General features: G+C 53.5%; 13 protein-coding genes across 16 annotated transcripts; 7 read left to right on the top strand and 6 right to left on the bottom strand.

Annotated features, from left to right (window-relative positions):
- Positions 1–37: 37 nt before the first annotated feature.
- Positions 38–987, top strand: PV09_04770 (uncharacterized protein; the record flags this gene model as incomplete). Its single annotated transcript, XM_016358181.1, has 3 exons — positions 38–319; positions 375–728; positions 790–987. 3 exons carry the CDS (start codon positions 38–40, stop codon positions 985–987), a joined length of 834 nt encoding a protein of 277 aa, XP_016213799.1.
- A 316-nt stretch (positions 988–1,303) lies between these two features.
- PV09_04769 (uncharacterized protein) lies at positions 1,304–2,554 on the top strand (the record flags this gene model as incomplete). Its single annotated transcript, XM_016358180.1, has 4 exons — positions 1,304–1,554; positions 1,684–1,872; positions 1,927–2,037; positions 2,095–2,554. The coding sequence occupies 4 exons, from the start codon at positions 1,304–1,306 to the stop codon at positions 2,552–2,554; spliced, it is 1,011 nt and encodes a 336-aa protein (XP_016213798.1).
- Positions 2,555–2,952: 398 nt separating this feature from the next.
- Positions 2,953–5,153, bottom strand: PV09_04768. 2 transcript variants are annotated; one of them, XM_016358179.1, is made up of 2 exons: positions 4,807–5,153; positions 2,953–4,755 (listed from the first exon to the last, which is right to left on the bottom strand). In XM_016358179.1, exons 1-2 carry the CDS (start codon positions 4,883–4,885, stop codon positions 3,323–3,325), a joined length of 1,512 nt encoding a protein of 503 aa, XP_016213797.1. In that variant the 5' UTR covers positions 4,886–5,153; the 3' UTR covers positions 2,953–3,322. The 2 variants fall into 2 exon arrangements, with proteins under 2 accessions (XP_016213797.1, XP_016213796.1); XM_016358178.1 differs by having other exon boundaries at positions 2,953–5,153.
- Positions 5,154–5,660: 507 nt separating this feature from the next.
- Positions 5,661–7,405, bottom strand: PV09_04767 (uncharacterized protein). The gene is made up of 2 exons (XM_016358177.1): positions 6,857–7,405; positions 5,661–6,795 (listed from the first exon to the last, which is right to left on the bottom strand). The coding sequence occupies exons 1-2, from the start codon at positions 7,236–7,238 to the stop codon at positions 6,152–6,154; spliced, it is 1,026 nt and encodes a 341-aa protein (XP_016213795.1). The 5' UTR covers positions 7,239–7,405; the 3' UTR covers positions 5,661–6,151.
- Positions 7,406–7,579: 174 nt separating this feature from the next.
- On the top strand, positions 7,580–9,114 carry PV09_04766 (uncharacterized protein). Its single transcript, XM_016358176.1, has 2 exons — positions 7,580–8,068; positions 8,137–9,114. The coding sequence occupies exons 1-2, from the start codon at positions 7,736–7,738 to the stop codon at positions 9,073–9,075; spliced, it is 1,272 nt and encodes a 423-aa protein (XP_016213794.1). The 5' UTR covers positions 7,580–7,735; the 3' UTR covers positions 9,076–9,114.
- A 22-nt stretch (positions 9,115–9,136) lies between these two features.
- PV09_04765 (uncharacterized protein) lies at positions 9,137–10,915 on the bottom strand. The gene is made up of 3 exons (XM_016358175.1): positions 10,556–10,915; positions 10,247–10,504; positions 9,137–10,182 (listed from the first exon to the last, which is right to left on the bottom strand). Exons 1-3 carry the CDS (start codon positions 10,667–10,669, stop codon positions 9,295–9,297), a joined length of 1,260 nt encoding a protein of 419 aa, XP_016213793.1. The 5' UTR covers positions 10,670–10,915; the 3' UTR covers positions 9,137–9,294.
- Positions 10,916–12,292: 1,377 nt separating this feature from the next.
- On the top strand, positions 12,293–12,634 carry PV09_04764 (uncharacterized protein; the record flags this gene model as incomplete). Its single annotated transcript, XM_016358174.1, has 1 exon — positions 12,293–12,634. One exon carries the CDS (start codon positions 12,293–12,295, stop codon positions 12,632–12,634), a length of 342 nt encoding a protein of 113 aa, XP_016213792.1.
- A 235-nt stretch (positions 12,635–12,869) lies between these two features.
- PV09_04763 (uncharacterized protein) lies at positions 12,870–13,475 on the top strand (the record flags this gene model as incomplete). Its single annotated transcript, XM_016358173.1, has 1 exon — positions 12,870–13,475. The coding sequence occupies one exon, from the start codon at positions 12,870–12,872 to the stop codon at positions 13,473–13,475; it is 606 nt and encodes a 201-aa protein (XP_016213791.1).
- Positions 13,476–13,769: 294 nt separating this feature from the next.
- On the bottom strand, positions 13,770–15,206 carry PV09_04762 (uncharacterized protein). The gene has a single exon (XM_016358172.1). It carries the CDS (start codon positions 14,660–14,662, stop codon positions 14,051–14,053), a length of 612 nt encoding a protein of 203 aa, XP_016213790.1. The 5' UTR covers positions 14,663–15,206; the 3' UTR covers positions 13,770–14,050.
- Positions 15,207–15,393: 187 nt separating this feature from the next.
- On the top strand, positions 15,394–16,925 carry PV09_04761. Of its 2 annotated transcripts, XM_016358171.1 has the most exons (4): positions 15,394–15,683; positions 15,739–15,782; positions 15,839–15,844; positions 15,910–16,925. In XM_016358171.1, the coding sequence occupies exons 1-4, from the start codon at positions 15,667–15,669 to the stop codon at positions 16,548–16,550; spliced, it is 708 nt and encodes a 235-aa protein (XP_016213789.1). In that variant the 5' UTR covers positions 15,394–15,666; the 3' UTR covers positions 16,551–16,925. The 2 variants fall into 2 exon arrangements, with proteins under 2 accessions (XP_016213789.1, XP_016213788.1); XM_016358170.1 differs by having other exon boundaries at positions 15,839–16,925.
- PV09_04760 (uncharacterized protein) lies at positions 15,977–19,615 on the bottom strand. Its single transcript, XM_016358169.1, has 4 exons — positions 19,533–19,615; positions 19,172–19,439; positions 17,450–19,085; positions 15,977–17,390 (listed from the first exon to the last, which is right to left on the bottom strand). The coding sequence occupies exons 2-4, from the start codon at positions 19,421–19,423 to the stop codon at positions 16,981–16,983; spliced, it is 2,298 nt and encodes a 765-aa protein (XP_016213787.1). The 5' UTR covers positions 19,424–19,439; positions 19,533–19,615; the 3' UTR covers positions 15,977–16,980.
- A 131-nt stretch (positions 19,616–19,746) lies between these two features.
- Positions 19,747–21,382, top strand: PV09_04759. Of its 2 annotated transcripts, none has more exons than XM_016358168.1 (2): positions 19,747–20,379; positions 20,486–21,382. In XM_016358168.1, the coding sequence occupies exon 2, from the start codon at positions 20,488–20,490 to the stop codon at positions 21,223–21,225; it is 738 nt and encodes a 245-aa protein (XP_016213786.1). In that variant the 5' UTR covers positions 19,747–20,379; positions 20,486–20,487; the 3' UTR covers positions 21,226–21,382. The 2 variants fall into 2 exon arrangements, with proteins under 2 accessions (XP_016213786.1, XP_016213785.1); XM_016358167.1 differs by having other exon boundaries at positions 20,443–21,382.
- On the bottom strand, positions 21,262–23,260 carry PV09_04758 (uncharacterized protein; the record flags this gene model as incomplete). The annotated part of the gene is made up of 2 exons (XM_016358166.1): positions 21,262–22,686; positions 22,736–23,260. The coding sequence occupies 2 exons, from the start codon at positions 23,258–23,260 to the stop codon at positions 21,262–21,264; spliced, it is 1,950 nt and encodes a 649-aa protein (XP_016213784.1).
- Positions 23,261–23,389: the final 129 nt, after the last annotated feature.

Here is a 23,389-nt window from a genome sequence, read left to right as displayed (position 1 = left end):
AAGCGCGCGATTCAAATTCGAGCTGAACGCAGTCTAAATGGCGTCAATAGGTCCAAGTTTGCCTCCGCATTTGTTAGCGAAGCGCAAAAGAGAAGAAGAGGAAGAGACTACTGCTGCCACTGCCAAAGTCACCCAGCCTAGCACGGCGAATTCACCTGATCGAAGTCCTGATGGCTCTGAGAAGCGGAGACGAGTGATAGGACCGTCTCCCCCTCCTGCACCTATAGATGAATTACCGGGCCATTCTGCACACAGTAGTGACGATAGCGAAAGCAGCGACGACGACTACGGCCCTGCGATACCAACAGAAGATGAGCTTGTGCGGTTTCCCATTCATGTTTAACAACTAGGCCGCGAAACTAAATCTGCACTAGAAAAAACACGTTGATGAAGACGTTGGCTCTTCGTACCAGCAACAGCGTTCGGCGCCAAAGGAAGAAGCCCCCGTCAAACGTGATGACTGGATGATGATGCCCCCTTCAGCGGACGGGTTGGCTCGTCACATGGATCCAAGCAGGCGACCACGGCAATTTAAGTCTGGTAAAGGCGCTTCTAGTGGAGTCTCAGATGGTATGGACTCTACGTGGACGGAGACACCCGAGGAGAAGCGAAAACGACTCGAGAATCAAGTCCTAGGAGTGGCACCGCCGCCAAGCTCGAAATTGGCGAGCGAGAATGCGAAGTCCAAGAAGGATGAGGAGTCGGCGCGAAGGATTAAAGAGTACAACGTGAGATATATCCTTTATGCCCTTGGTCTTCTCTGTGCCAAAGGTAACTTACGGTATGCAGGAAAAGCACCGGGGCAAGTCGCTACTTGAGCAGCACAAAGAAACCACGAGCCGTGGTGAGGATGATGACCCAAGTAAACGCGCTTTTGATCGTGAGAAGGATATTGGAGGCGTGCTTATCAGCAAGTCCAAGCAGCAGGAGATGATGAAGCGAGCTGCAGACTTCAACTCGAAATTCGCAGGCGGAAAGTATCTTTAAAAGACGCCCGGCCTTGTTGCTTTCGCCAGTCTCTGCGAGATCCAGTGCACACGCAACGGCTACGGCTGCGAATTGTAGCCAAAATCATCAATTAGTTGACGTCAGTTTCTGAGTGCCGCCCTGTGCTGCCATGGAGAAAGATTGAAGTACTGCTATTGTAACGACCGGCGCGACTTTGACTTCGCCTTCTTCCCCCGTTGCCATGGCAAACCACGATCACTCCATGATAAGCCACAGATCACTTTGCTACTTCTACTGCTTTATTGAAAGCACATAGCTAAACTTTGTACAATCACGCTAATCTTTTGTCTTAACAATGGCGACTACAATGGACCTCGCCGACAAGATCCAGCTCGATCAAGTTATCAGCTTTCCTCATACCAACACGACGTGGAATATCATAGACCGTCTCTCACCGTGGCCTAAACCAACCGTTGCCAACAACTACTTGCCGACAAGTGACAGTTTCGTTCACTCATACGTATTTCGCGTCGAACTGGTGGGCTCCAGCGCCAAAGTGGTTCCTGACTACATTCCCAAATTTGCCATTGTCAAAATCAAGTGCAGGTTTGTCATCCTCTTCCGCTTCTTCGCAACTGCCAACCATGTCCTTGATTATTTTCTTTTCCTTTGTTGAGAACCAGGCTTCAGAAGTTGTATGCGATTGATCTTCTGACATAGGTACTCGCTGCACAGTTCTGCCATTCCAAAGGATGCCATCGACGTGGATATGCTGAACGAGATTCGTGCACTGGAGCAGCTTACGCTGAACCGGAGCCAGCACACGCCGCGAATCCTCGATGCGAAGGTTCAGCATCACCTCACGAGCATGCGACGTTACGAGCCGCCCGAAGGGACTCAGGAAGAGCGCAAGCACTACGTGACGTAGGGGCACAATTCTTCTTCGTGGCTCATCGACGTGACTGATGGATGGACTAGATACGTTCTCATGACAGAAATCGAGGGATTGTGCCTCAAAGGCGATGTTTTCTGGAAGCTGGACCAGGGCCAGCGCAGGCTTATCAGATTGGCGTTCCGCATCGCTCTCACGTACGTGACTGATGTTCGCAAGAGTAAACCTGCGCACAGCTGACAGAAAGTCAAAAGCGACGTGCAACGCTGCTGGGTCATTCTGACCAAACCAGACCCTAAGCACCTCATCTGGAACCGGGCGAAACAGATGGTCTATATCCTCAACTTTGAGAAAAGCATCACGTTCAACAACCTCGCTCTCATGCACGACACGGAAGAAGGACACATATCTCGCACATTACCTACACGCTTCCAAGCCTGGTCCAACGCCTGGTATGTCGACTATGGTCTGGCCGAGAGCAGCGTTGACCTGTTCACCAAGGGCACCGACAGCACCGCTTTCGACGAGCAGTGGCTGGCCAAGTATGGCGAGACGGTGATGCAGGAGCCAAAGATGCCTATCAAGGACGTGGCCGCCTTCCTTGTTGGCGCTAGAGGCGCCGGCATCGAGACCCATCCGGAGAAACGAAGCTACGCAGGCCAGTTGGCCAGTTTTCAGCAGACGCAGAACAGGAGAAACTGTGGCGTCATGTAGATGCCAGAACTCGGCACGCCCCACGCTGAAATGCGAACATCGCCGGGGGCCTGAAGTGACAATACAGCCTGTTCGCTGCTGCTGCTGCTGCTGGCTGGCTGCGATCGGGACTCATTGTTGATTGGCTTTGATCCAAGCGAGGATCTCCATCTACTAAGTCGCCTACCGAGGTCTCTGACTTGGGGAACGGGCATGCGACGCTGTGTTGCGTCTGTCACGCGCTGCCCACTTGTCTATGTGCAATCGTGCCTGTTCCCAACGGGCAGTACCATATAGGACGTACCACAACTGGATCTAGATTTACAGTAACGTATGAGTCGCCTACGCGTCAGTACACACGAAACGTAACGATGCAATAAAAGAGTCAAATATTAGTCATGCACTTTTTGTGGGGGTGTTTTTTTTTGGCTTTCGTACAAACTGTATTTCAACGTTGTCATCCATAATCTAAAAGCTCGTTTGTGAAACAGGCCTTAACAGCTTTGTTTCGGAGTATCATTACACATTGTTCCCGGCGTCACTTGTATCATATACACAATACATAGCCCTGATACGTTTTTTAACGCCAACCCAACCCAGATGTGAGAACGCCTGCGGACCCTGGAATCGTCCATTCGTCCCTGGTAGCTCTATTTCACAGCTTGATGAAAACCAATGCAAGGTACTCCCGCCAAAATATTCCTGGCCCGTCCAAACGCCATGCTTTGCATTTTTGAATTATCAACAAAATAAGAAGGGATTTCCGCACACTGGTCCAGTCGGGCCGGTTTAGTCCTCCATGCCCCAGGCTCGGCGGGCCTCTTGCATGGCAGGGTTGTAGCCGGTGGGGCCGGTAACACCGCTGTTGATGGCATTTGAGCTGATTCTCCGCTCATATCTCGGGCTGCCTACGCCTGCGATGGATGGCCTGCCGGGGTTGTCTCTGTACATGGAACCGGGGGTCTGGCTGCGCGACTCCACGGGATCTGTGTCTGCGGCTGCGGCTGTGACGTTTCGAGGCCCAGCGGCGCTGCCCGGTGGCGTGCCCAAGCCGCTGGGTGCATTTGGATTCAGCGGCCACGCCTGCGGGTTGCCGATGCCTTGGAATGCATTTGGAGGGTCCATGAAAGGATTATCAGCACTTAACTCGGTGATGTCACGTGTTTCGACGGGTGTGTAGCCGTTTGTGCCCGTAGGCCGCAGGGCCGGCGAGTTGTTGCCGCTCATGGTCCCTCTCCTGCTCCGCGCAGCAGCACCAGCGGCAGCCACGGCGCCGGCTCCCGCAAGGAGTCCTGAGCGCTCTGTCATTCCCATCTCGGGCGTTGGAGGACGAGGAACATTCCGCGGTGCTTCCGCGCCTGCGGCTCCTGGACCTGAGGGAGGCGGAGTAATCGGTGGGTCGTACAGGTACGCCTCCTGTGGATAGATCGTGGGCGAATCCGGTGTTTTTGGCCGTGTTCGGCGACGCAACAGCAGCAGGAATACACCTGCTAGCATAACGGTGAAGGCCACAGCGCCTACGGCGATACCTGCGACAGCGCCTTGAGAGAGGTGCGGATTGCGATCAGGGCCTTGCGTGTTGGCACCGTTTTTGCTGGTGGACAGGTTCGTACCCGATGCCGACGCACTTGAGGAGCTGCTCGTCCGTGACGAGGACGACGTACTTGTGGACAATCCCGAAGACGTAGAGTGTGTACTTGAATGGGTGCTAGAGAGTGTTGAGGTAGGCGAAGCGCTGTGTGAGTTTGGTCGTGCTGACATCTTGCTGGAGCCCATGGAGCTGGTGGGAACTCCTCCGTGCGACTGGTCGCTGGGTCGGGGGAATGTGCCGATTGACGGGCCTTCTGTCGGTGCCTGTGTAGGGACGGGTTGTGTTGGAAACTCTGTTTGCGGACCAGCGCTTCCGCCTGGTGTAGGCGCTGGCACGGCCGGCGTCTCTAATATGTAGCCCGTTGGCACCACGGCGCTGTCGAAGTTGCCCGTATACGTGATGACGGTAGGTACCATGACACCAGTTGGCGCCTCAGTCGGCACGGACGGATAGAGAACGGTGGTGAAGACGCCATCAGGCAATGCTTCGTCTTGCGCAGATCTAAGGTCGAAGGTATTGAGCGTGTTGTCTGACGAGGACGTATGCAGTGACTGCGGCGATGGGATCTCATTGTCGCCGCTGCGTACTGTCGACTCGGAAGCGAAAGCGGCGAGTGCGCTCCATCTTCGAGCTATCGGTTCGTCAGCGGGAGATCGACCATCGATACGACTGCGGTCTTCACCGTGGAAATCTAATATCGCTCCTCTCTGTGCTAGACACAGGTCTGCAAAAAACGCAAGGAAGGCAGCTTTCTGCCACATGGCGGGCCTCGGACTTCCTATGGCATTCAAGGCTCCTTCGTGTGCGACGGGGTTCGTGATCGGCGGAGTCGATTCGAGCCGGACCGCTGAAATGCGGTAACGGGCGTGGCACAAGAGAGCAGAAATGACGATTGAAGAGGAAAAAAAAACAACCAGGACGAAACGAGCGAATGCGATACTATTATGAGAGGTGGAGAAGACGAAGAAGAATGAAGAAATTTCCAACGATAGAATCACGCAGGCTCAGCAGCTCGATTCAGCAACATGCACGACCCGGGGGAGGGGGCACAGCACAAGACGGCCCCGTCATCAGCAACAGACGTCTCCTCTCCGCTGCGGCCGTGTCTCGCCCTCGTAAGTTTAACGTCGGGGATGGCGCAGCAAGCTTCATGTCGCAGACGGGCCTAGCCGGTCTAAGTCAGATGCGACATAGCCCGTCGCCAATTTTAGGTCGACGACACACGCGTTCGCCAATGAGCACCCCGCCAAGACAGCGTGTAGCAGAAAAGCTTTCGGCCAGCGCCCCCAACGAGCCCGGAAGTTTCCTCCTGTGCAGTCCCTCAATGCTGCCATGACTGTGAACGTCTGCTCTAGCCACAGGTTGAGGGTTGGCCGTGTCCCCCTGGTGCAGATCTGGTACGCGTGGGCTTGCCACTCATATCCCGCGACGGTGGCGACGACGTGCTATCGATCAAGACCCTTTGTTGCGCGGGAAGGACGACACCACGTGCAAATCCGCCGTCCCGTTGCTTGCGGTGCTTGCAAGCGAGATAGGTATGCTCTGGCTACGGAGGCACCTAGGGGTCGCTTGCTCGCATCTTCCTCGGACGCGCGGGTTTTGCCACCCTTGGGTTGGGCGGCCTTGACGGGCTTGTTTGAAACGACGTTTCGAGCGCTGCCATTCGAAGGCAATTGTCCACGGCATGGAATTGCGATCCGCCCAGGGATTTGTCCAAGAATCTGTTGCGTTTTGATAGGCGACCTAGTGAGGCGTGCAATCTGCTGCCGTACCAAGGTCCATGCCCGTCAGGAGGGGAGTGAACAGCATTAGATACATCTATATATACACGCTAGCTTAGAGCAAACAACACCAAGTCCCGTTGTATTTTCAGAAGCGGGCTTCTACTACTGGGCGATGCCATCTCGCCCTTGGGTGGTGATGCACGTCGGATGAAGAGGACATTCAGCTTATATATGGTTGATGCTTTTCAGCATCGGACGTTTGCTGCGACCAAGCGCTGCCTACTTGCCTGCCTGCGTACCTGCTTACAAGCGCTTCATGTCTTCCCGCGTCGATCCACGCACCAGCTCCTGGAACCACCACGGGAACGCGCGCAGAGCCGACGTGAGGGCCAGCGCCCGAGGCAGAACAATCTGCTGGCTGCTGCCAGACAGGATCGCCGCCACGATCTCGTCCGCGACCGTTTCCGGCGCGAGCTGGATGGCCGCCGACTTCTCCAGCGCCTTCGCGTACGAGTCGCACAGCGGAGTCCGCACGTACGTGGGGTGAACGACCGTCGTGCGCACTTCGGGAGCCTGGTAACGATGCTTGAGCTCGCCCTGCAAGCCTTCATGCAGCGCCATGACCGCTGCTTTGCTGGCTGCGTAGTCGACAAGACCGGCCGGTGTGACGAAGCTGGACATGCTGCACGTACTCACTATATGGCCCTTCTTGCGGGCAATCATGTCGGGCAAGAAGGCCTGGATCGTGTAGAAGTGCGAGATGACGTTGACGTCGAACAGCTTCCTCAGGTAGCCGGGGGAGCTCTCCAGTATCGTGTGGGCGTGCGCGATGCCTGCGTTGTTGCAGAGGATGCTGGCTGGGCCCAGCGCAGCCTTGATCTCTGCGGCGACGGCGTCGACATCGTCCTTTTTCGTGATGTCGCACTTGAAGTAGCGGACGTTCTTGTCTGTTCGCGACTGTAAGCCACGAGTCCTCCAAGAAGCGCAAGTGCAACGGTCATGACCTACGCTCTGCGAGCTGTGTTGGCTCGACGATATCGACGACGGCGACCTTGATGCCTCTCCGAGCCAAGCCCGCGACAATGTTGGCCCCAATACCACCCGACCCCCCCGTGACGACGGCGACCTCGTTGGGCCAGTCCCAATCCCGCCTTTTGGCCAGCACCCAGTTGTTCCGGGCCAGGTGGCTGAGGATTCTGTTCACAGTGACGACGCCGCTGATGCTTGCAATCAAGACGAGTCTTGACAACAAAGCCTTGAGTTTGGTTTGGCTACTGTTGCACCTCAGCGCACGGAGGAGCGGAGCGCGAAGACGATCTGGCCCATAGTGGAGTACTGCCAGCAGAGAGAGCGATGTGCCCAGAGTTAGCTGGGATATGCTTTCTGCCATGGCGGGAAGGCGATGCGTTGTCTTACTACGTCCTTTGGTCAAAGATGCCGATGAAAGCAGACGCGATTAGCGGGACTGCGCTAGGGAGAAAACATCACGTTATATAGCAATGCGCCGAGGCATTGAGCAAGTCTAGAATTGAGAAGTCACAACCAATGGGGTGAAAACAAGCGAAGCGGAGACACTCCATCACCATCACCTGTGCTGCCTTTACTGTCTCCGGCTCGATACCTACAAGGCAGTACCGACTACAAGGCAATGAACTGCCTTTTCGAGCTGTGAGCACGATAAGTCCTGTAAACATTCGAATGATGGTTGGACTGCACATGACTAGCACGGGGGTTACTGCGAAAAATGGCGGAACGATTCCATCATCTCCACCTGAACAAACCATCTAGCCGCAGCGAGACAGGACTTCGCAACCCTGCTCGTGTGAGGAGTAAATTATCTCAACGTTTTGGCTGGTGCACAAGGCGGCCAAGGAAAGCAGATAAGAAATGGCATCGATATCGTCTTTAGTCGCCTCACATCGTCCAAGCCTGGACCCATACATCGAGCTGTACAAACACTTCCACCGTAACCCGGAGCTGTCCTACCAAGAACACGAGACGGCGGCGAAGATCATAGAGCTGCTGAAGGAGCTTGGGTCGTTTGAGATCTTCCCAAACATCAGCACCGGCCTTGCAGCCGTGTGCAAGAATGGGCCCGGGAAGACGGTCCTGCTGCGAGCCGACATCGATGCCCTGCCGGTGCAGGAGAAGACGGGCCTGGAGTATGCAAGCACCAAGAAGATGAAGAATCTCGAGGGCGCTGAGAAGAGCGTCATGCATGTATACACACGCCCCTTTCCAAATCATCCCACTTGACATCGACTGATGTGGACAAATCTTGTGTAAAGGCTTGCGGTCACGACATGCACATCACGTCCCTCCTCGCCGCCGCCAAGCTCCTCACTTCTTGCAGAGACGCTTGGTCCGGCACGCTGATCCTCTGCTTTCAGCCTGCCGAAGAACGAGGCTCCGGTGCCAGAGCTATGGTTGCAGCTGGCTTGTACACCAAGTACGTGCCAGTCCCGGACGTGGTGCTCGGCGGCCACGTGATGCCCTTTCGCACCGGCACCATCGGTACGCGCCGCGGCATGATGGCCAGCGCCGCCGATTCATACGCCGTCACCATGTACGGACGCGGTGCCCATGGCAGCCAACCCCACAGGAGCGTGGACCCCGTCGTCATGGCGGCGCACACAGTTGTCAGGCTGCAGACCATCCCGAGCCGAGAGACGGACCCAAGCGACCTCAGTGTCGTGACCGTGGGTGCGATCAACGCCGGTGACGCGGAGAACATCATCCCGGAGACGGCAGAGCTGAAGCTCGACACACGCAGCATCAGTCCCGTCACAAGGGAGCGAGTCCTGGCGAGCCTGACCCGCATCGTTAACGCGGAGGCGCAGGCGTCCAACGCCCCTCGACCGCCCACCATCACCAAGACGCGCGAGTTCCCCTTCCTCCACAACGACGACGACGCGACCGCCGCGATCGAGTCGTCTTTTGCAACGCACTTTGGCGACGCTTACGATGCCAACGCGCCACGCCTAGGCGGCAGCGAGGACTTCGGCGAGCTCGCCACTGCCGTGAACAAGCCCGCCGTGTTTTGGGCGTATGGTGGCATCGACCCCGCATTGTGGGACAAGGCGGAGAAGGCTGGCACGCTCACGGAAGATATCCCCGTTAACCATTCGCCGTACTTCGCACCTACTGTTATGCCGACGCTGCAGATTGCTGTAGACGCTTTCGCCGTGGCGGCGTTGACGTGGTTGAAGAACGATTCGAGCATATAATAACATGATAAAGGTAAACGCGTGAAATGAAACTTGGATGGTTTTGGGGGGGGGGGGGGGGCATGGGGGCATTGTTGTTACAATAGTGATGCTGGTATATTATCAGGAGCGACACGTCGCCTTTAGTATCGCTCCAAGCAGATGACCCATCCCATGAGATTTTCTCTGTGGAGAAAAGAAAAGAAAAAAAAAAGCACACAAAAGCAGGTAATATGCCTGCTATTCCTCTGCTCTCGGCGCCTGATCCTTCTCCATATCTTTCAAGAACTTCTCCCACGTGCTGATCGTGCCCTTGAAGAAATCCAAATGTGCGTCGGCCAACCCCCCAAGCGTATCCTTGAACTCCACCGCCTTGATCCTCTCGAATTCGGCCACCTCGGCAACGGTCCTGTCGTCAAACATCTCGCTGTTAATGCGGGCCTGCTCAACCTCTCGCGTCAGCTTTTCAATCTGGAGTTCCAACTTCCGGATCTTGTCGCGCCGTGCCTGCTCGTGATCGATGCCTCGAACGTCCTCGATCTTGCGCGTCAGGAATCCGGACGCGCTCAGCCCACCGGAGCCGCGCTCCGATGCTAGGCCGTCCCGTTCGGCGGCAGCCTTGGCGAGGTAATCCGTCAGACCTTCAAAGTCGAGCTGCTTTTGCTCGCGAGCCTTGAGAAGAGACTTCTGCGAGTCAATGTACGAGCTCATGTCTCTCAGCGAGCTGAGGTAGTCCAGATCCGTGTACTCCCTGAGAGCCTTGACAAGCAAAGTCTCATCCTCCAGGCTCCTGGCAAACCGGGTCAACTCCTGCTCCACCCCAGGCTCCAAGGCCTGCAGCTTCTGGAACTGCTGTGTAAGGTCTGAATAGTCGGTCTCGAGTTGAGCCTGCTTATGCGCGACGGATGCAATCTTCTTCTCGACATGCGAAAGATCCTCGTCCAGCTTGTTGGCTCGCTCGCGAACTTCGATGAAGCGCTTATCCGGCTTGTGCACTTTAGCCCAGGTGTTTATGAACGTGTCGGCGAGGGAGTCGAGGATGCCGCCTCCGTCCGAGGCATTAGAAAGGGAGGTGCCACGGCCGGGGCGTGATTTCATGGTAGCGTGCCATTCGGGCGATTCGAGGAACTGTGAGCAGAACTCAGCGCTCGTTCTTTCGGCGCACTGTACGATGTGAAGAGGGGTGGCATACTTGCAGCAGAATACTCGACCGTCGTAGCTCAGGATGCAAAGATATTCTTTTGAGAAATCTGTGCAGCGAATGTGCTCTCCGCGTTGTGAAATCGCTGCTCATCCCAGCACCGCGGACATAGGCCATGTTATGCTTGTCCGGCAGAGGAGGCACTGCAACGGCGGGGTATTCTTTACATAGCGTCGTGTAGAGGAAGACAAAGTCTGTGAAGCGCCGCCGCACGCTGGTCTCGGGTCGCATAAAGGACTTAAAGTCAGTCTGCCCTGGATCAGCAGCACGTCGTTAGATCGAGAGGCAAGCTGAACGCACCTTGGTGGTGACGAGGTAGGAGACGTAAGTGTCCTTTGCGCCCTCATTCTCCCGCTGTGGCTTCGACACCAGCGTCTCCAGGTATCCGTTGTCGAACGATAGCGGATTGGACATGTTGGCGCCAGAATCCTGAGCTATGCCGCGCTCGTGGGTTGGAAGCCGGAGACGGTGGCACCGCCGAATGTGGGCCACAAACAGGCAATGGACGGATGGACTTCGCAGACGACTTGCGTACTGTAAGACTCAGCTATCATACGGCTGATGGTATCGATAGGTGGTATCCAGTCCGCTGTGGAGATTATACTGGCCTTGTGTTAGGCAGTCGCATTTGACCAAACCCCGTGGTTGAGAGCTTCACCGCGGGCGCCGCCGCCTCCAGTCTGCGCACGGACATCCGTCGATGACGACGAACATTGGACTTGTGAGTCTTCAACCTTTTCATCTCACCACGAACTGCGAATGACGTGAACGCTGTCCAAATAGGACACTACTGTTTCTAAGCCCCAAAACGATGAATTCTCACATGCATCGCTCTGCAGTCGTGTCTACATAGCGTTCATCACAGCTGCGAACATGTTCGTGGAGGGTTGTTGCACGGACAACAGCCACTTTGAGATGCAATGCCGAGCACATGTACTAAGTCCAAGCTCCAGCATATCTTGCCAGATCGGTGTGCTTTTCCCTAGAAGCTCTTGTCTTCAATCGTAGAGGAGAATATACTGTACATTAGTTATAAACTCAAGCTGTCTCTTGCCGTTTGTCATCGCACTTAACCAGCTCGGTGAAGGTGAAGGGCAACAGCAAAATCTGCCGTGTCTCGTACTCAGGGTTTGTCATGTGCTTTATGGCATCCTTGTGTAGCCAGGAGCTGGTCAAGATTTTAGTAATAGCAAAGCGCCTTAAATGCTACTACTCTGGCACCTGGATGGCAAGTCCAACGCCTACAAAGCATTGCAGTCAACAGCTCCCAGCTGCGGCCGCACCCCCCTTGCTCAAGTGCGAAAGCTTCGTGGGCCCATGTCTGGTGCGTCATGTATTTAGGATAGAGCACTTCGGACATTATGTTATGCTCCTTCTCCGGAGACTTTTTGCAATGTCTTATCTGTGGACTGGAACTCTTCCTCCGCACAGAATCAAGTTGCACGGCTGTGAGAGGCGTTCTGGTCCTTTCACGTCGAGCAACGTTGGCAGAAGACGTACGGCAGGAAAGGGTATCAATTTGTCCATTTGCTCTTGCGGGCCAACAATTTGCACGGAAATGGCATTGTGCATCTGGAAGAGAAGGATTAAGCTCTCATCCTCTGCGAGGTTGTAGCTAAGGGAAACGCAAGCGAAGCTAGGCTCGGCCGGCTCCTATACTCCGTAGACAAGGTCGTAAATACCAAAATGCAAGTCTCGCCTTGCGGTGCCAAAGAAAAACCCGCTTGCATGACGGGCGTCTTGGTCCTGGTCTGCACTTGGTGCAGGTCGTGCTCCTACGTTCCGCCATATCGGTACGATTATGCATCAACAATTCCGCGGGGAACCATTAGGACGGACAGCTCGCTCGAGCACTTTGAAGAGCCGGTGGCCCAGAAAACTGTCATCGAGATCCCATGGTTCCCCTCTTTGCACGTGTCGTGTCGTATACCGGCTGCTCGACAATGGCCACAGTTGACCTTGGGCTGCTGACTGGAGAGCTTGGAACCGAGCTAGAAGCGGATCCACGCTATCACGGCGAGAGAAAAAGCTCCCAAGATGGCACTTTCTAGAATTCCATGGCTGCCGGAAGGTTCTCTGGCTGCTTGGACCAATGTCACGTCCAGGAGCTCAGCGCCGATTCGAGATGCCGCACGTTCGTGCGGGATCACGTTGACCAAGAGGAATGTGATGGCATGGGTGGATGAGGATCTGCTGGTGCTGGAGCATTCTGGCCAACCACCGACGGCGCACTCGTCCATGCACAAGCAACGTCACCGCAGACCGGACGGAATCTTCCACTGTCAAACCCCGGCATCGCCACCGAAATGGTGCGAGTCTCACACTATCGACGATTTTGCGGTCGCCGAGCTGTCTGTCCTTGACCTCGTGCACGGGTAAAAATCGGGTTTGCATGCGAGTGCCTAGTTGAGCGATGAATACCATGTCACTCTGGTTGCAATTTATACATACTTATCTCCCAGCGGCAAGCCTTTTGAACTGTCCGTTCTGTCGCTCTACGGCAGTCCAGTGTCGATTCTGATCCTAAACGCCTCCGCTTGGACCTCAGTTTCCAGCTCGACGCTCAAAAGCCAAACGCAAACTCGGCCTGCCATCTTCAAGAAGAGCGGCCACAATGTGGGATTGGAGCAACGAACAATTCACCCAGCCGCCACAACAACTGGATCAACAGGATTACTTCAGCGCCCCGACGTCCGCCACCGCCGCGGCCTGGTCTACCGATCCATCATGGAACAGCTTCGACATCGACGCTTTTTCTTCCATCAACCCCACGCTTTTGGTAAACTGGGACGTGGACGACTCGTCCCCGAGCAGCCAGGAAGAACTACCTTGGACATGGCCAACAGACAGTCCGTCTTCGAGCGACACTGTCTCCCCGCCGGCGTCTGATTCTCCCCCGGCAAAAACACCCCGCAGAAGAGGCCGCCGGCCTTCGTCACGAAGGCGGAAAAGTCACAACGAGATCGAGCAGAAGTATCGAAACACCGTCAACACGGCCATCCAAAACCTGCAAAGTGCAATACCACAGCTGTCCTTACCTGGCGGCGCCGAGACGAACCACCGGCCTCAGCTGACCAAGGCAACCGTCCTTATCAGCGCCACAATGTACATCAAGCAATTGGAGCAAGAGCGAGACAAGCTCTTGGAGATGAACAAAATCTTTCGCGACGCGATCGCGCGGGGAAAGCTGCTCCCTGACATGCAAACTCCAACACAATAACGTCTGTGGAAATGTTCCTCTCCCTTCATGGTTCGATTCGTCACGGCTTCCATCCGTCACATTTATTTTGGCGTCCATTTTCTTCTCTTCGCGCATCGTTTTGGCCACCAAGCTCTTCGCGAGTCACGATACCAGGCTTCTTTTCTCCGAGATCATTTACGCGTCGGTAGAAGGTTTAAAAAAAAAAAGGTGGCTGCTGAGCTCTTCGGGTTCGAGATCGCTCCATTGCGAAAGATTTGTTTTTCCTTTATTTTGTTTGTTGACGCGTGTGGAGCACGGATTCACAATTGCTTTCTTTGGACAATTATATGCTGGACATGAAGTTTTGGTATGTCAGAGACCTGCTTTGACATTGGCGTAGAATGATTATACGAGACCACTACAAGACTCTGAATGATACCATACCAAGAAACCAAAAGCGTCGCCTATGAGCCTTAGCCAAGTGCGACCGTAATGATGACGAAATTCAAATGATTATGGATTAAAAATAACAAAGACACAACATGCTTTTTGTACTGTTACATCCTGCGAGGCGTCTCCGCTTCGATTAACCAATTTTATACTGACAATCCACCTCAAGATTCACTGAGGACAGAGACGAAAAAGTTCTGGCCACCCTCTTTGATTGCGTGCACAATGATATCCTGTCCGAATCCGCTCTGGTTGCCGTCTTTGTACTCCTCGTACTGGACGAAGTCGGACTTTGTGGTGTCCTCGTCCAACAGCACGGTCAACCCGTACTCGATAGCCGCCTTCTCCGTGTCGAATGTCGCCTCAACCATGCACGTCCGTTTCGCACCGGAGCGATCCTCATTGTAATCAACTATTGTCTGTACTACGTGGAAGAGAGGCTTTGGTAACCGTCCGGTCTGTTCCTCAGCCTTCAAGCCCGAGGTGTTGGCAATCGTGTCAATAGACACTTCGAGAAGCTCGCCCTCTGGGCCTTTTGCGTAGACAATAACGCCGTCACCATGCTTCCAGTTGGACGGATCGTTGTTCACCTCGTAGACCGGAAGTAGGTCGACGTCGTAGCCTTCTTGCTTGAGAACCTCCTTCGCAAACGCTTTTGCGGCTTTCAGGTCGACAAACGTCGCGGGCAAGGCGATCTTGTATTCGGGCTCCAGTCCGTGAGGCTTTTCATCGTAGAACGTGCGCTTCACAACGAAGAGACTAGCGTTATCTGCCATTGGAAGGAATTTCGAAACTTTGAGTTTTTCGCTTCAGACAGCTGAGTGTAGTGATTTGGTCCTGGCCGGAGCAAACTGGACAAGCCAGGTGGATAGCTTATATAGATCAGAAAAACTTGTTGTTGACCCTGCGTGAACTGCACCATAAGAATCATTCGACCGCTTAGATCAAAACGCTTTTCTGAAGCGAGCACAGTCTACGTCTCGCCAATCTACATTCTTTACACCAACCGTACGCTTCAACTGTTGGTCAGATGACATTGCCTGATCATCTGGATTGCCCAAGTTCATCCATGGCCAAACAGAGAATATTCCAGAAATGAAAACCCCGAAAATTGAGCTCTGTAGAGATAGCTGGTCCAATATGAATGAATCCCAGCCCTGCATAACGGCATGTGCCATCATGGCCTCTTCTTCACCCCTCAAAGCTTACGTCAATGCATGTGCTTTATCCTGAGTTACGTCCAAGAGAAGGGCCCAGGCCCAGCAGCTCGGGAAAGGTGGTGCTAGCTCTCGAATTTTCAAGCGGCAAAACGAAAAAAAAAAAAAAAAAAATTGAAAAAGAATACAAGATTCTTAAAACGTTTAGCGCAGACGAGGCCGTGCGATGAGGCCCCGTGGCCTTCGAGATGTCAAAACTTGTGGGGTGACAATATTCCGATCTTACCAAGACCGCAAGCGCGCTCACTGAACCGGGGAAACTTTTGCGCCATGTACGAAAAAATGACATTCGGCAATTGCGGTAAAGATACGCGAACGGAAGCACGTATGATGGTCGTTAGATACTGGCAAAGATCGTATGATCTGAATGTTTACCACTTTTGAAGCACTGAGTAATGCGGTCGCAGTTCGGACCTCACATAGCGCTTTAAGCAGTATAAAATGGTGGATCTGGAAGCGAAAGAAAAACCACTCCTTTACCAAGTCTTGATCAATTTATAAAGTCAAAAATCCGCTACTGATATATTGCCCATCATCCTCAGCAAAGCTATAAGCTAGAAACAATGGCGTTGTCATTCAGGTAGGCTACCTTGGTACTTTGCTAGCGGGGCCAGTATCCGTTGACGACAGCGCAGTAAGTCAAACAAACAAGAGCCGTACTCAATCCGCTCTGAATTCAGTCAGTCTGCCTTCGAATCGTCTTTGCTGGCGACCTTGTGCTGACCCGTAGCATAGCCGCATGTATATCAGCGGAATTTCACCCCCATTTTCACCAGATCGTCCACCTAACCATTTCGATTCCGCAGACTACCCGTACCCGTACTACATCTATCCTCCAGAGCTGTACCACGTCACGTACCTGAACGAGACGTTCCCGGAGCACCACCTGCCGTTCTACGATGCTCGCCACAAGCTGGCCAGCGGACTGCACAACTTCTGGAAGGACACCTGGCCACAGCCCAAGGCGGACGTGTACGAGACGCCAAAGCGTTACTACATCGATGTAGAGCTGCCGGGCGTCGAGTCCAAGGACCAGATCAAGCTGCGGTGGACCAACTCGCGCACCTTATACCTCGAAGCCGAGAAGAGGAGCAGGTCCTTCGACGACGCGACCGCGAACGAGCCGGCTAAGCCGGACGAGAAAAAGGAGCCGGCGGCCCAAGCAACCGACTCGACCACGCCCGTCAAGATACAGGAGACCGGTGAAGGCTCGACGAGCACGACCAAGTCCAAGGAGCACAAGCCGAAGCACAACGTGCACGCCCTCGTGAGGGAGCGCGACCTCGGCAAGCTGAAAAGGGCCTTCTATTTCTCCGTGGGCATCGACCGCGAGAAGATGACTGCCAAGCTCCACCACGGCATGCTCGAGATCACTTTGGACAAAATGGACGAAGATGCACCTGCCGAGCACCATGAGGTTGCCATTGAGCACGTTGGAGCGAAATGAAAAGGAGGCTCAGCTCTGAGAAACGGAAGCGCGTCGTACGAGAGAGTGTATAGCCTGCGAGGCTGTCTGATTGTAGATGTTCGTCCATTTATCCTTCTACACGCTCCTTATTGAATAGACTCGGCAAATTAATAGGGCTAGGCAGACGTGTAAGCATGAACATCTATGGTTTCCTTCGCTAAGATTCATTTTATACACAAAAGCACAGACACAAGGAAACTACTAACACAAAGCTGTCCGATCTGCCACCCAGTGGGAAAAGGAAATAGCCGCGTTCATACCAACAATACTGATTGCTTTTGGTCGACCTGCTCGACAGTAAAATAGGTTACGCCCTCCCCATGCTTGAATTGTTAAAGAGTCACATACTACCCGCTTTGCCGTACGATTCCTTTTCGCACTATGTCCATCTGCTCATGTCAACCGTGCTTTATTTAGCAAAGTGCAAATCGTAGTTCAGCCACTTTCGCTTCAACACTCCGTCAACGTCCAAACCTGGCTGTCCATATGTCAACGGTGCGAAGTAGACAAAGCTCCAGAGAATAGCCGCATATATTGCGGCCGTTGCGGCCCACGCGGCATATAATCCCTGACTCGCAATGGCCTCGCGCACAGGTCGAGACTTTGGCTTGGGTTTCTTGGAGTCGAAATCTTCATCAGTCAAAGGCTCGATGTTAAAGATGAACTCGACGACGGCGCCTGTAACGAGAGCGGAGGCTAGATGAGCAGGGAGGTAGTGGTGTAGGAAGAGTTGACGACCCATGATAAAGAATGGGAAGTAATGGGCAGCCCAGGTGAGGAAGAAAAAGCCTGTGGAGTTGTAGAGGCGAGCACGTGTGCCTGTTGCATCATTAGTAAAGGCTGGGCCTCATGTTTTTAAATCGAGATAATGAGCTTACGTCTATCGAGGGCATCGATTCCACGTCTCAGCGCGAGTTGATCCGCGCCAACAATGCCAGCGAAGACAGCCAACACACTGCTCGCGAGCCACCAGCCCAATGGGTTGCCAAGGAAGTAAATCTGCTGCCTCGTATCATTCTCCGTCCAAAAGCTGACGCCTCTCAACAAGAACGGCCACGCGATCGGTTGACTGGCGTATGGATGGCTGCTGGTCAAGGCGTTGTTATGGAAGAACATGGCACGCTGAAGCTCAAAGTATTTCTTGAGGAAGGGCATGCTCTTGATCCTACGGGGCTCATGCTTGAGGCGCTCGCTGTCCGGTGGCAGCGACACAATCTGCTCCGCATACCATACATTGCTTGACTGTTGCGTGTTCTTGTTTCCGTTGATCTCGGCTTGCTTGAATGCCCATTCTGGGAGGGGAGTCGTGTGCGTCCACATGGCTACCTTGGTGGGCACGTGGATCAACTTGAAGTGACCGGACATGGTCTTCCATTCCTGGCCGGGCTTGCCGTGTTCAATGCGGATCTCGAAGAGCGTATCATTGAAGCGCTCACCGGAGGCGAGGTCGTGTGTAACGGTGGTGAATTCTTGATTTGTGGGGTAGTATGGAGATGCGACATCGTGAGTCAGGAGGATAGTGTCAGTGACCATGTGTCGAAGGCGAACGGCGTCTCCGTTCTTCACAGGAATACCAATAGCGGTTGGGTCTTGCGGATTGAGTACTTGCCAGTGGTTGTTTGTGTCGTTGTGTGGGTAGCCCGTGACTTGCTGGCCCTGAGACGAGATTCGTCCATCATCGTAACGCAGAGGGTACCGTTCCGGGTGGCTGTGGAGGTAGACCCTAGTCTCCTTGTGCTTCAAGGTGATGACATCGCCATACTGAATTCCGACGGACTGCATGGTCATGATGTTATCCGCAAGAGTCTCCTGGAATTCCGGAGACATGAAGTCATCGCCAGGGCCGGACCTGGTGAGAATGGCGAAGTGAACTTGGAACCAAAAGAGATACAGCAAGAACGGCACGATGATTAGGCCCACAGCCCGAGCAAGGAAATGCTTGCCGAACTGGATCATAGTCAAAGCGCCCTGTCTCCGGTTCACGTCCAGCAGATCCCACAGGTCGAAGAGGACGGGCACGCCAATCGAGAAGAACGTGAAGGCACCCACATACTTGGTCGAGATGACACAGCTAAGACACACGCCCGTAAGAAGCAGCCATTTCCACCACTTCCTCGAGAACGGAAGATGCCTCAGCTTGTAGAATCGCACGTAGCAGAGGATACTCAACGCCATGCTCAAGATGAGTGTCGCGTCCAGTAAGATGAGCCTCGTCTGGCCAACGTGCGCGTTGTCAAAGAGCACAAGGCCCGCAGCCGTCACGCATGCCGGGAGCGAGTAGCCGGACTCCCACATGATCCAGAACACAGTGGGCACAGTCAGGGCGCCCATGGTAGCGGGAAGGGCGCGGTAAGCGACGTAGGGAACCCTGTTGGTGATGTACGAGTCGCCGATGTTTTCGAACAGGAAGGAGCCGTCGTAGCCAACGAGCCAGCCGACAAAGGCGAAGAGAAGCTTGCCGAAGGGAGGGTGAACGTCGAAGAAGTATGTCCGCTGCAGGTAATACGACGCAAACTGTCCGCAGCGTGTTCAATCAGCTGTCTGGGCCCCTTTTCTCATCGCCGGGTCTTCGTTGGACCGCAAAACAAAGGCCGACGTACCTTGCCGAAGTGCACTTCATCAAACACCACGGAGTTGGGGTGCGAAATTCCGTAGAACCGGGTGATAAAGCCCAGCAGGGTGAGAATGGCGAGGGCAATCTTGTAGTCCCATTGCGAGCCCACCGCGTCCTTGACCTCTCCCTGGGTCTGCGCAACGACCTTCTCCACGCCGGCGGCACTTGTCTTCAGGTCATTGTGCGAAGGCTTCTTCTTTGGCGCTCGATGCTTCAAGCTTCCCGAGTCTCCTGACATCGTGCTGTCGCTGCCTCTGTTCGTCTCGCAGTTAGCAGTCTGCCCTCAAACGGCTGTCGTACGTCAGGGCGTTCGTCCGACGAAGGCGTGGAATGGAGCGTCAACATACGAGCTACGACTTGACTTGGCGTGGCGACCGGAATGGAATCAAAATGGCATTTGCAGAGCAAAAGAACAAGTCGTGGATTGTACCACCCGACATAAATTGCTAGCACTTTAGGCCACTTGGTCAGAGCCGCACCCCCTTTAGGAAATCTGATGTGGACCCTGGCACGTCTCCCACATCGCACCACACGCGTCCCACGAGCCCCTCATTGCGACGACGCGACAGTCTTCAGCTCTGACTCCCGACTTGGCCTCGTTTCATGAGTCCAAGACCCCATCTCATCGGAGCCGAGCTCAATCTGTCTTTCTGGCCTTTGTCTTCAGGCGGAAGGGAAATCAAAGACCAGACGGGATCACATTCAATGCAGTCGGGCTGCATCCTAGTGTTCCCCCGCTGTAACTCACTTGCAGATCAGTCTACAGCCTCCCCGTCGAGATCAACGACGTCGGTGGCGATGAGGGAATGCAAGGCTTCGACTTGATCTTCCTTTATATTTATCATCTTCTCAAATTCTTTTTCATGGGGGATATTCTGGATTGTTTCAATTGTGGTACGCGTCGGCGTCTTCTGTGTCTGTTTGACGGGTTACCATCGTCGAGACGTGAAACTGTACACATTGGAGACTACAATGTATATCGTAATCTAAAATGGCGACAGGATTCTGAAAGCTTTCTGCATGGTCCATTTGCTGTGCCGCAGTGAGTGACACATGCATTTGGCAACAGCTATCTCAAAGGAATATGCAGGCCGTACGGTGCTGTGCCGCAGAGGTTTACGAGCCTGAACAGATCCTGATGAGCAGTCTGCAAGCTCCGTCAGCCTCTGTGCGCATTTTATAACCGGGCTTTCGGTAAGCAAAATCAAACGTTCTTCAGTTTACGTCTTCAGACATCTCATTTCGCCCGGATTCAAGTCACCCAGAATCCCAGAAAGCATTCAGATTCTGACGAGAAAAGTCATGTCGCGGCTGGTTTACACGGAAATATGGCCGAACACGGCTCTCACGACCGAAGTTGACGACTACGCCTTCCAACATGTTCACAAGAGCTCGCCTGGTGCCCAGCCTCCCGTTGACATCCTTGACAAGGTATACGCCAACCAAGTCGCCGCGGGCATGCCAAATATCGCCGTCTCTGAAAACCAAGGTAAATTCCTGCAAGTCCAATGCCGCATCGCGAACGCGAAACATGTGCTGGAGTTCGGGACGCTGGCTGGTTACTCGACGCTCTACATGGTGCATGCAACACCCCAGACAAAAGTCACCACGATCGAGGTCAATCCGGACTTTGCCCAGGTGGCTCGAGCGAACTTCGAGTTGGCGCAAGTCGCCGATAGGATCACAATCCTGGAAGGACGTGGAGTCGACGTGGTTGCCAAACTTCTTGAAGACTTTCACGCTGGAAAGGTGGAGCCATTTGATGTGACGTTCATCGATGCCGACAAGATATCCAACTGGATCTACTTTGACCACGCCGTGCAGATGAGCAGGTCAGGTGCGATCGTTATCGTAGACAACATTGCTAGAGGGGGAGATTCTGGCCCGATCGTTTGGCCAAGCATGCAACAGGAGCCAAGCGTCATTGGCTGCAGAGAAGTCATTGAAAAAGCCGGTGCTGATCCGAGAGTGTCAGCTTCGTTACTGCAGACCGTAGGCGGCAAGAATTATGACGGTATGCTGATATGTGTGAAATTATGATATGATTCAGTGTGCTTGAAGCGGGGAATTAATAGATCAATTTAGCCATATGTCTACAATCTCAGCATTGAGCCTCTCCCAAGCTGTCTTCCAAACTCGCCCGACACCTTTTCTGGACGCAATACCTGTTGCGTCCCGTTCTATAGCTAAGACATTGTAAAACATGTATGCTTTTGTGCCTTCGAGCTCCGCAATTTTCTTTACCTCCAAAAAAATGGAGTCCAAACTCTTACCTTTTGCGACTCCTTCCGATATGATTATCACTTCACATTGCAGAGGTGCCTGAGTTGATTTCGAAGCTTTGGTGCTGTCTGAACTCAAAATGCCAATCCTTTTGCTGGCGAAGTCGAGAAGATCTACCATACACGTGCTGTGGTGTTTGAAGGCCTTTCCAATCACTCCACCTGTCCGAACAATTGCGCGATAGGTTGATAGTGAAAGGTACTGCTTGCAATGCTCCTGACAGCTCAGTTCGTGTGTTGAATCCGTAGCGGAGCCGATAGGGACCGGATAACGAAACTCGTAGCCTTTCTCCACCAGCGATGTCTTGGTCCAGCTATTATCCCACATCTTGTCCCAACCGGCGATTTCATCTGAATCAATTTCAGCTTTTGCGCGCCAAACGTGGTACGAGTTATCTATTCGGAGTACTTCAAAGTCATCATTAGGGAAGCACCGCGAAGTCCGGTACCAAGTTACGCATGGGTAGATCAACAAATCATCATTAGCAACTCGAGTGGAATATCTCGACGTGGGGAAATAAAAGCTCGCGTACGGCTGATGGCTGATGGCACCGTTTTTCCACCCAAGCCAAGACCAGCTGGGAAATTCGGGACGTCGCTCCAGCGGCTTGATTAGAATCCATAGCATCGTGATATCGAAAAAGAATTCTGGGAGTCCAAAATGGAAGCCTCCAGGCCAGGAAGGCCGCAGACGAGCTAGAATGGCGCTGCACGCATTGAGAGCATCGGTATCAAGTCCAATCTGTCTTGTGCAGTACTCCTCAACCAGGTCACAGTATTGCTGCAGATCTGGAAACGGGTTGTCTTCAATCACCCCGCTAGTGGCATCTGCAAGCGAACGAAAGTAGAAGTTGTCAACCGTCTGGTCGTCTGCCTCAGCGGCGATGTCTTCGGTCCAGTGCGTCAGGCCACATTCCCAGAAATACGTGTTCTCGAAGAAACATAACTTTCGGCTAGACAACAGGCGTTCCTGATAGGTCCACGCTCTTGCATGCCATGTCATCTTGTTAAAGGGTTGCTCTCGGATAGGTGCACCAAGAACTTGAACCTCCGATGTAAGATCTAAGATGAATTGGCGGTGGCGGCGTGGCGAAGATATACCAGGTATGCCATGGTCGGCGTGCTCTCCGTCCATGCAGACGATGGTCAAGCTTGCGTTCTTATAAATCTCACCCATGAGCCTGATTTCGTTTATCTTGTCGTTATCATCGTCCTGTATCTTTCAACGTATCAGCTACTAGACACAAAACGTGTACGAGATAAATTACAATGCAGACTCTGTCCACCCAAGCATGTTTGAAACCGAGTCGCTTGGTCAGGAGCATGAAATCCTGAACTGTTGATGCTAAGAACGAGCCATTGGATCCTGAAAAGAGTGCTCCGGGCTGGCTCAATTCCCAAATATTAGACCGGATTGCTGCCAAACCTGGCGCCGTCTTACCCCAGACGTAGCTCATAGCCGCATAACTTGGCCAACCAGTGTTTTCGACGATGCATTGTTGCACGACATCAATCATCCTTGCAGGCCCTGGATAGACGTTATTAGAAGTTGAAATGCATTCTTTGCCATGCTCAGTTTCGCAATGCTTGAGCCACCGTTGGATGCGCGCTATGTCTGGCCAGTTCGGATCCGATTCCATAAAATACTCCCCGAAACCGCTGAAACGATGCTTTATCGACGGGTAAATCTCGAGAAGTGAATGTGCACTGTGGCAAATGTGCTCTGGATACTCGTCTGAGTTGCAGAAGGACGTGCTCGTGATGGCGAAGCGACCTTCCGAGAAACTAAACATCATCGCACATTCTGGTGATCGCGGCTCAACATTATCTCTGGTGACAGCTGAAAGATGCTGCACAACGGATTGACAGGTCTTGCAATTCTTCCGGTCCAAATACCCCTGTCATGTCTCAAGATATTTGCT

Source organism: Verruconis gallopava (genome assembly GCF_000836295.1).
Source record: "Verruconis gallopava strain CBS 43764 unplaced genomic scaffold supercont1.14, whole genome shotgun sequence".
In the NCBI taxonomy this organism is placed as follows: domain Eukaryota; kingdom Fungi; phylum Ascomycota; class Dothideomycetes; order Venturiales; family Sympoventuriaceae; genus Verruconis; species Verruconis gallopava.
Note: the sequence above shows the minus strand (reverse complement) of the source record. Positions and strands in the feature narration are given on the sequence as shown.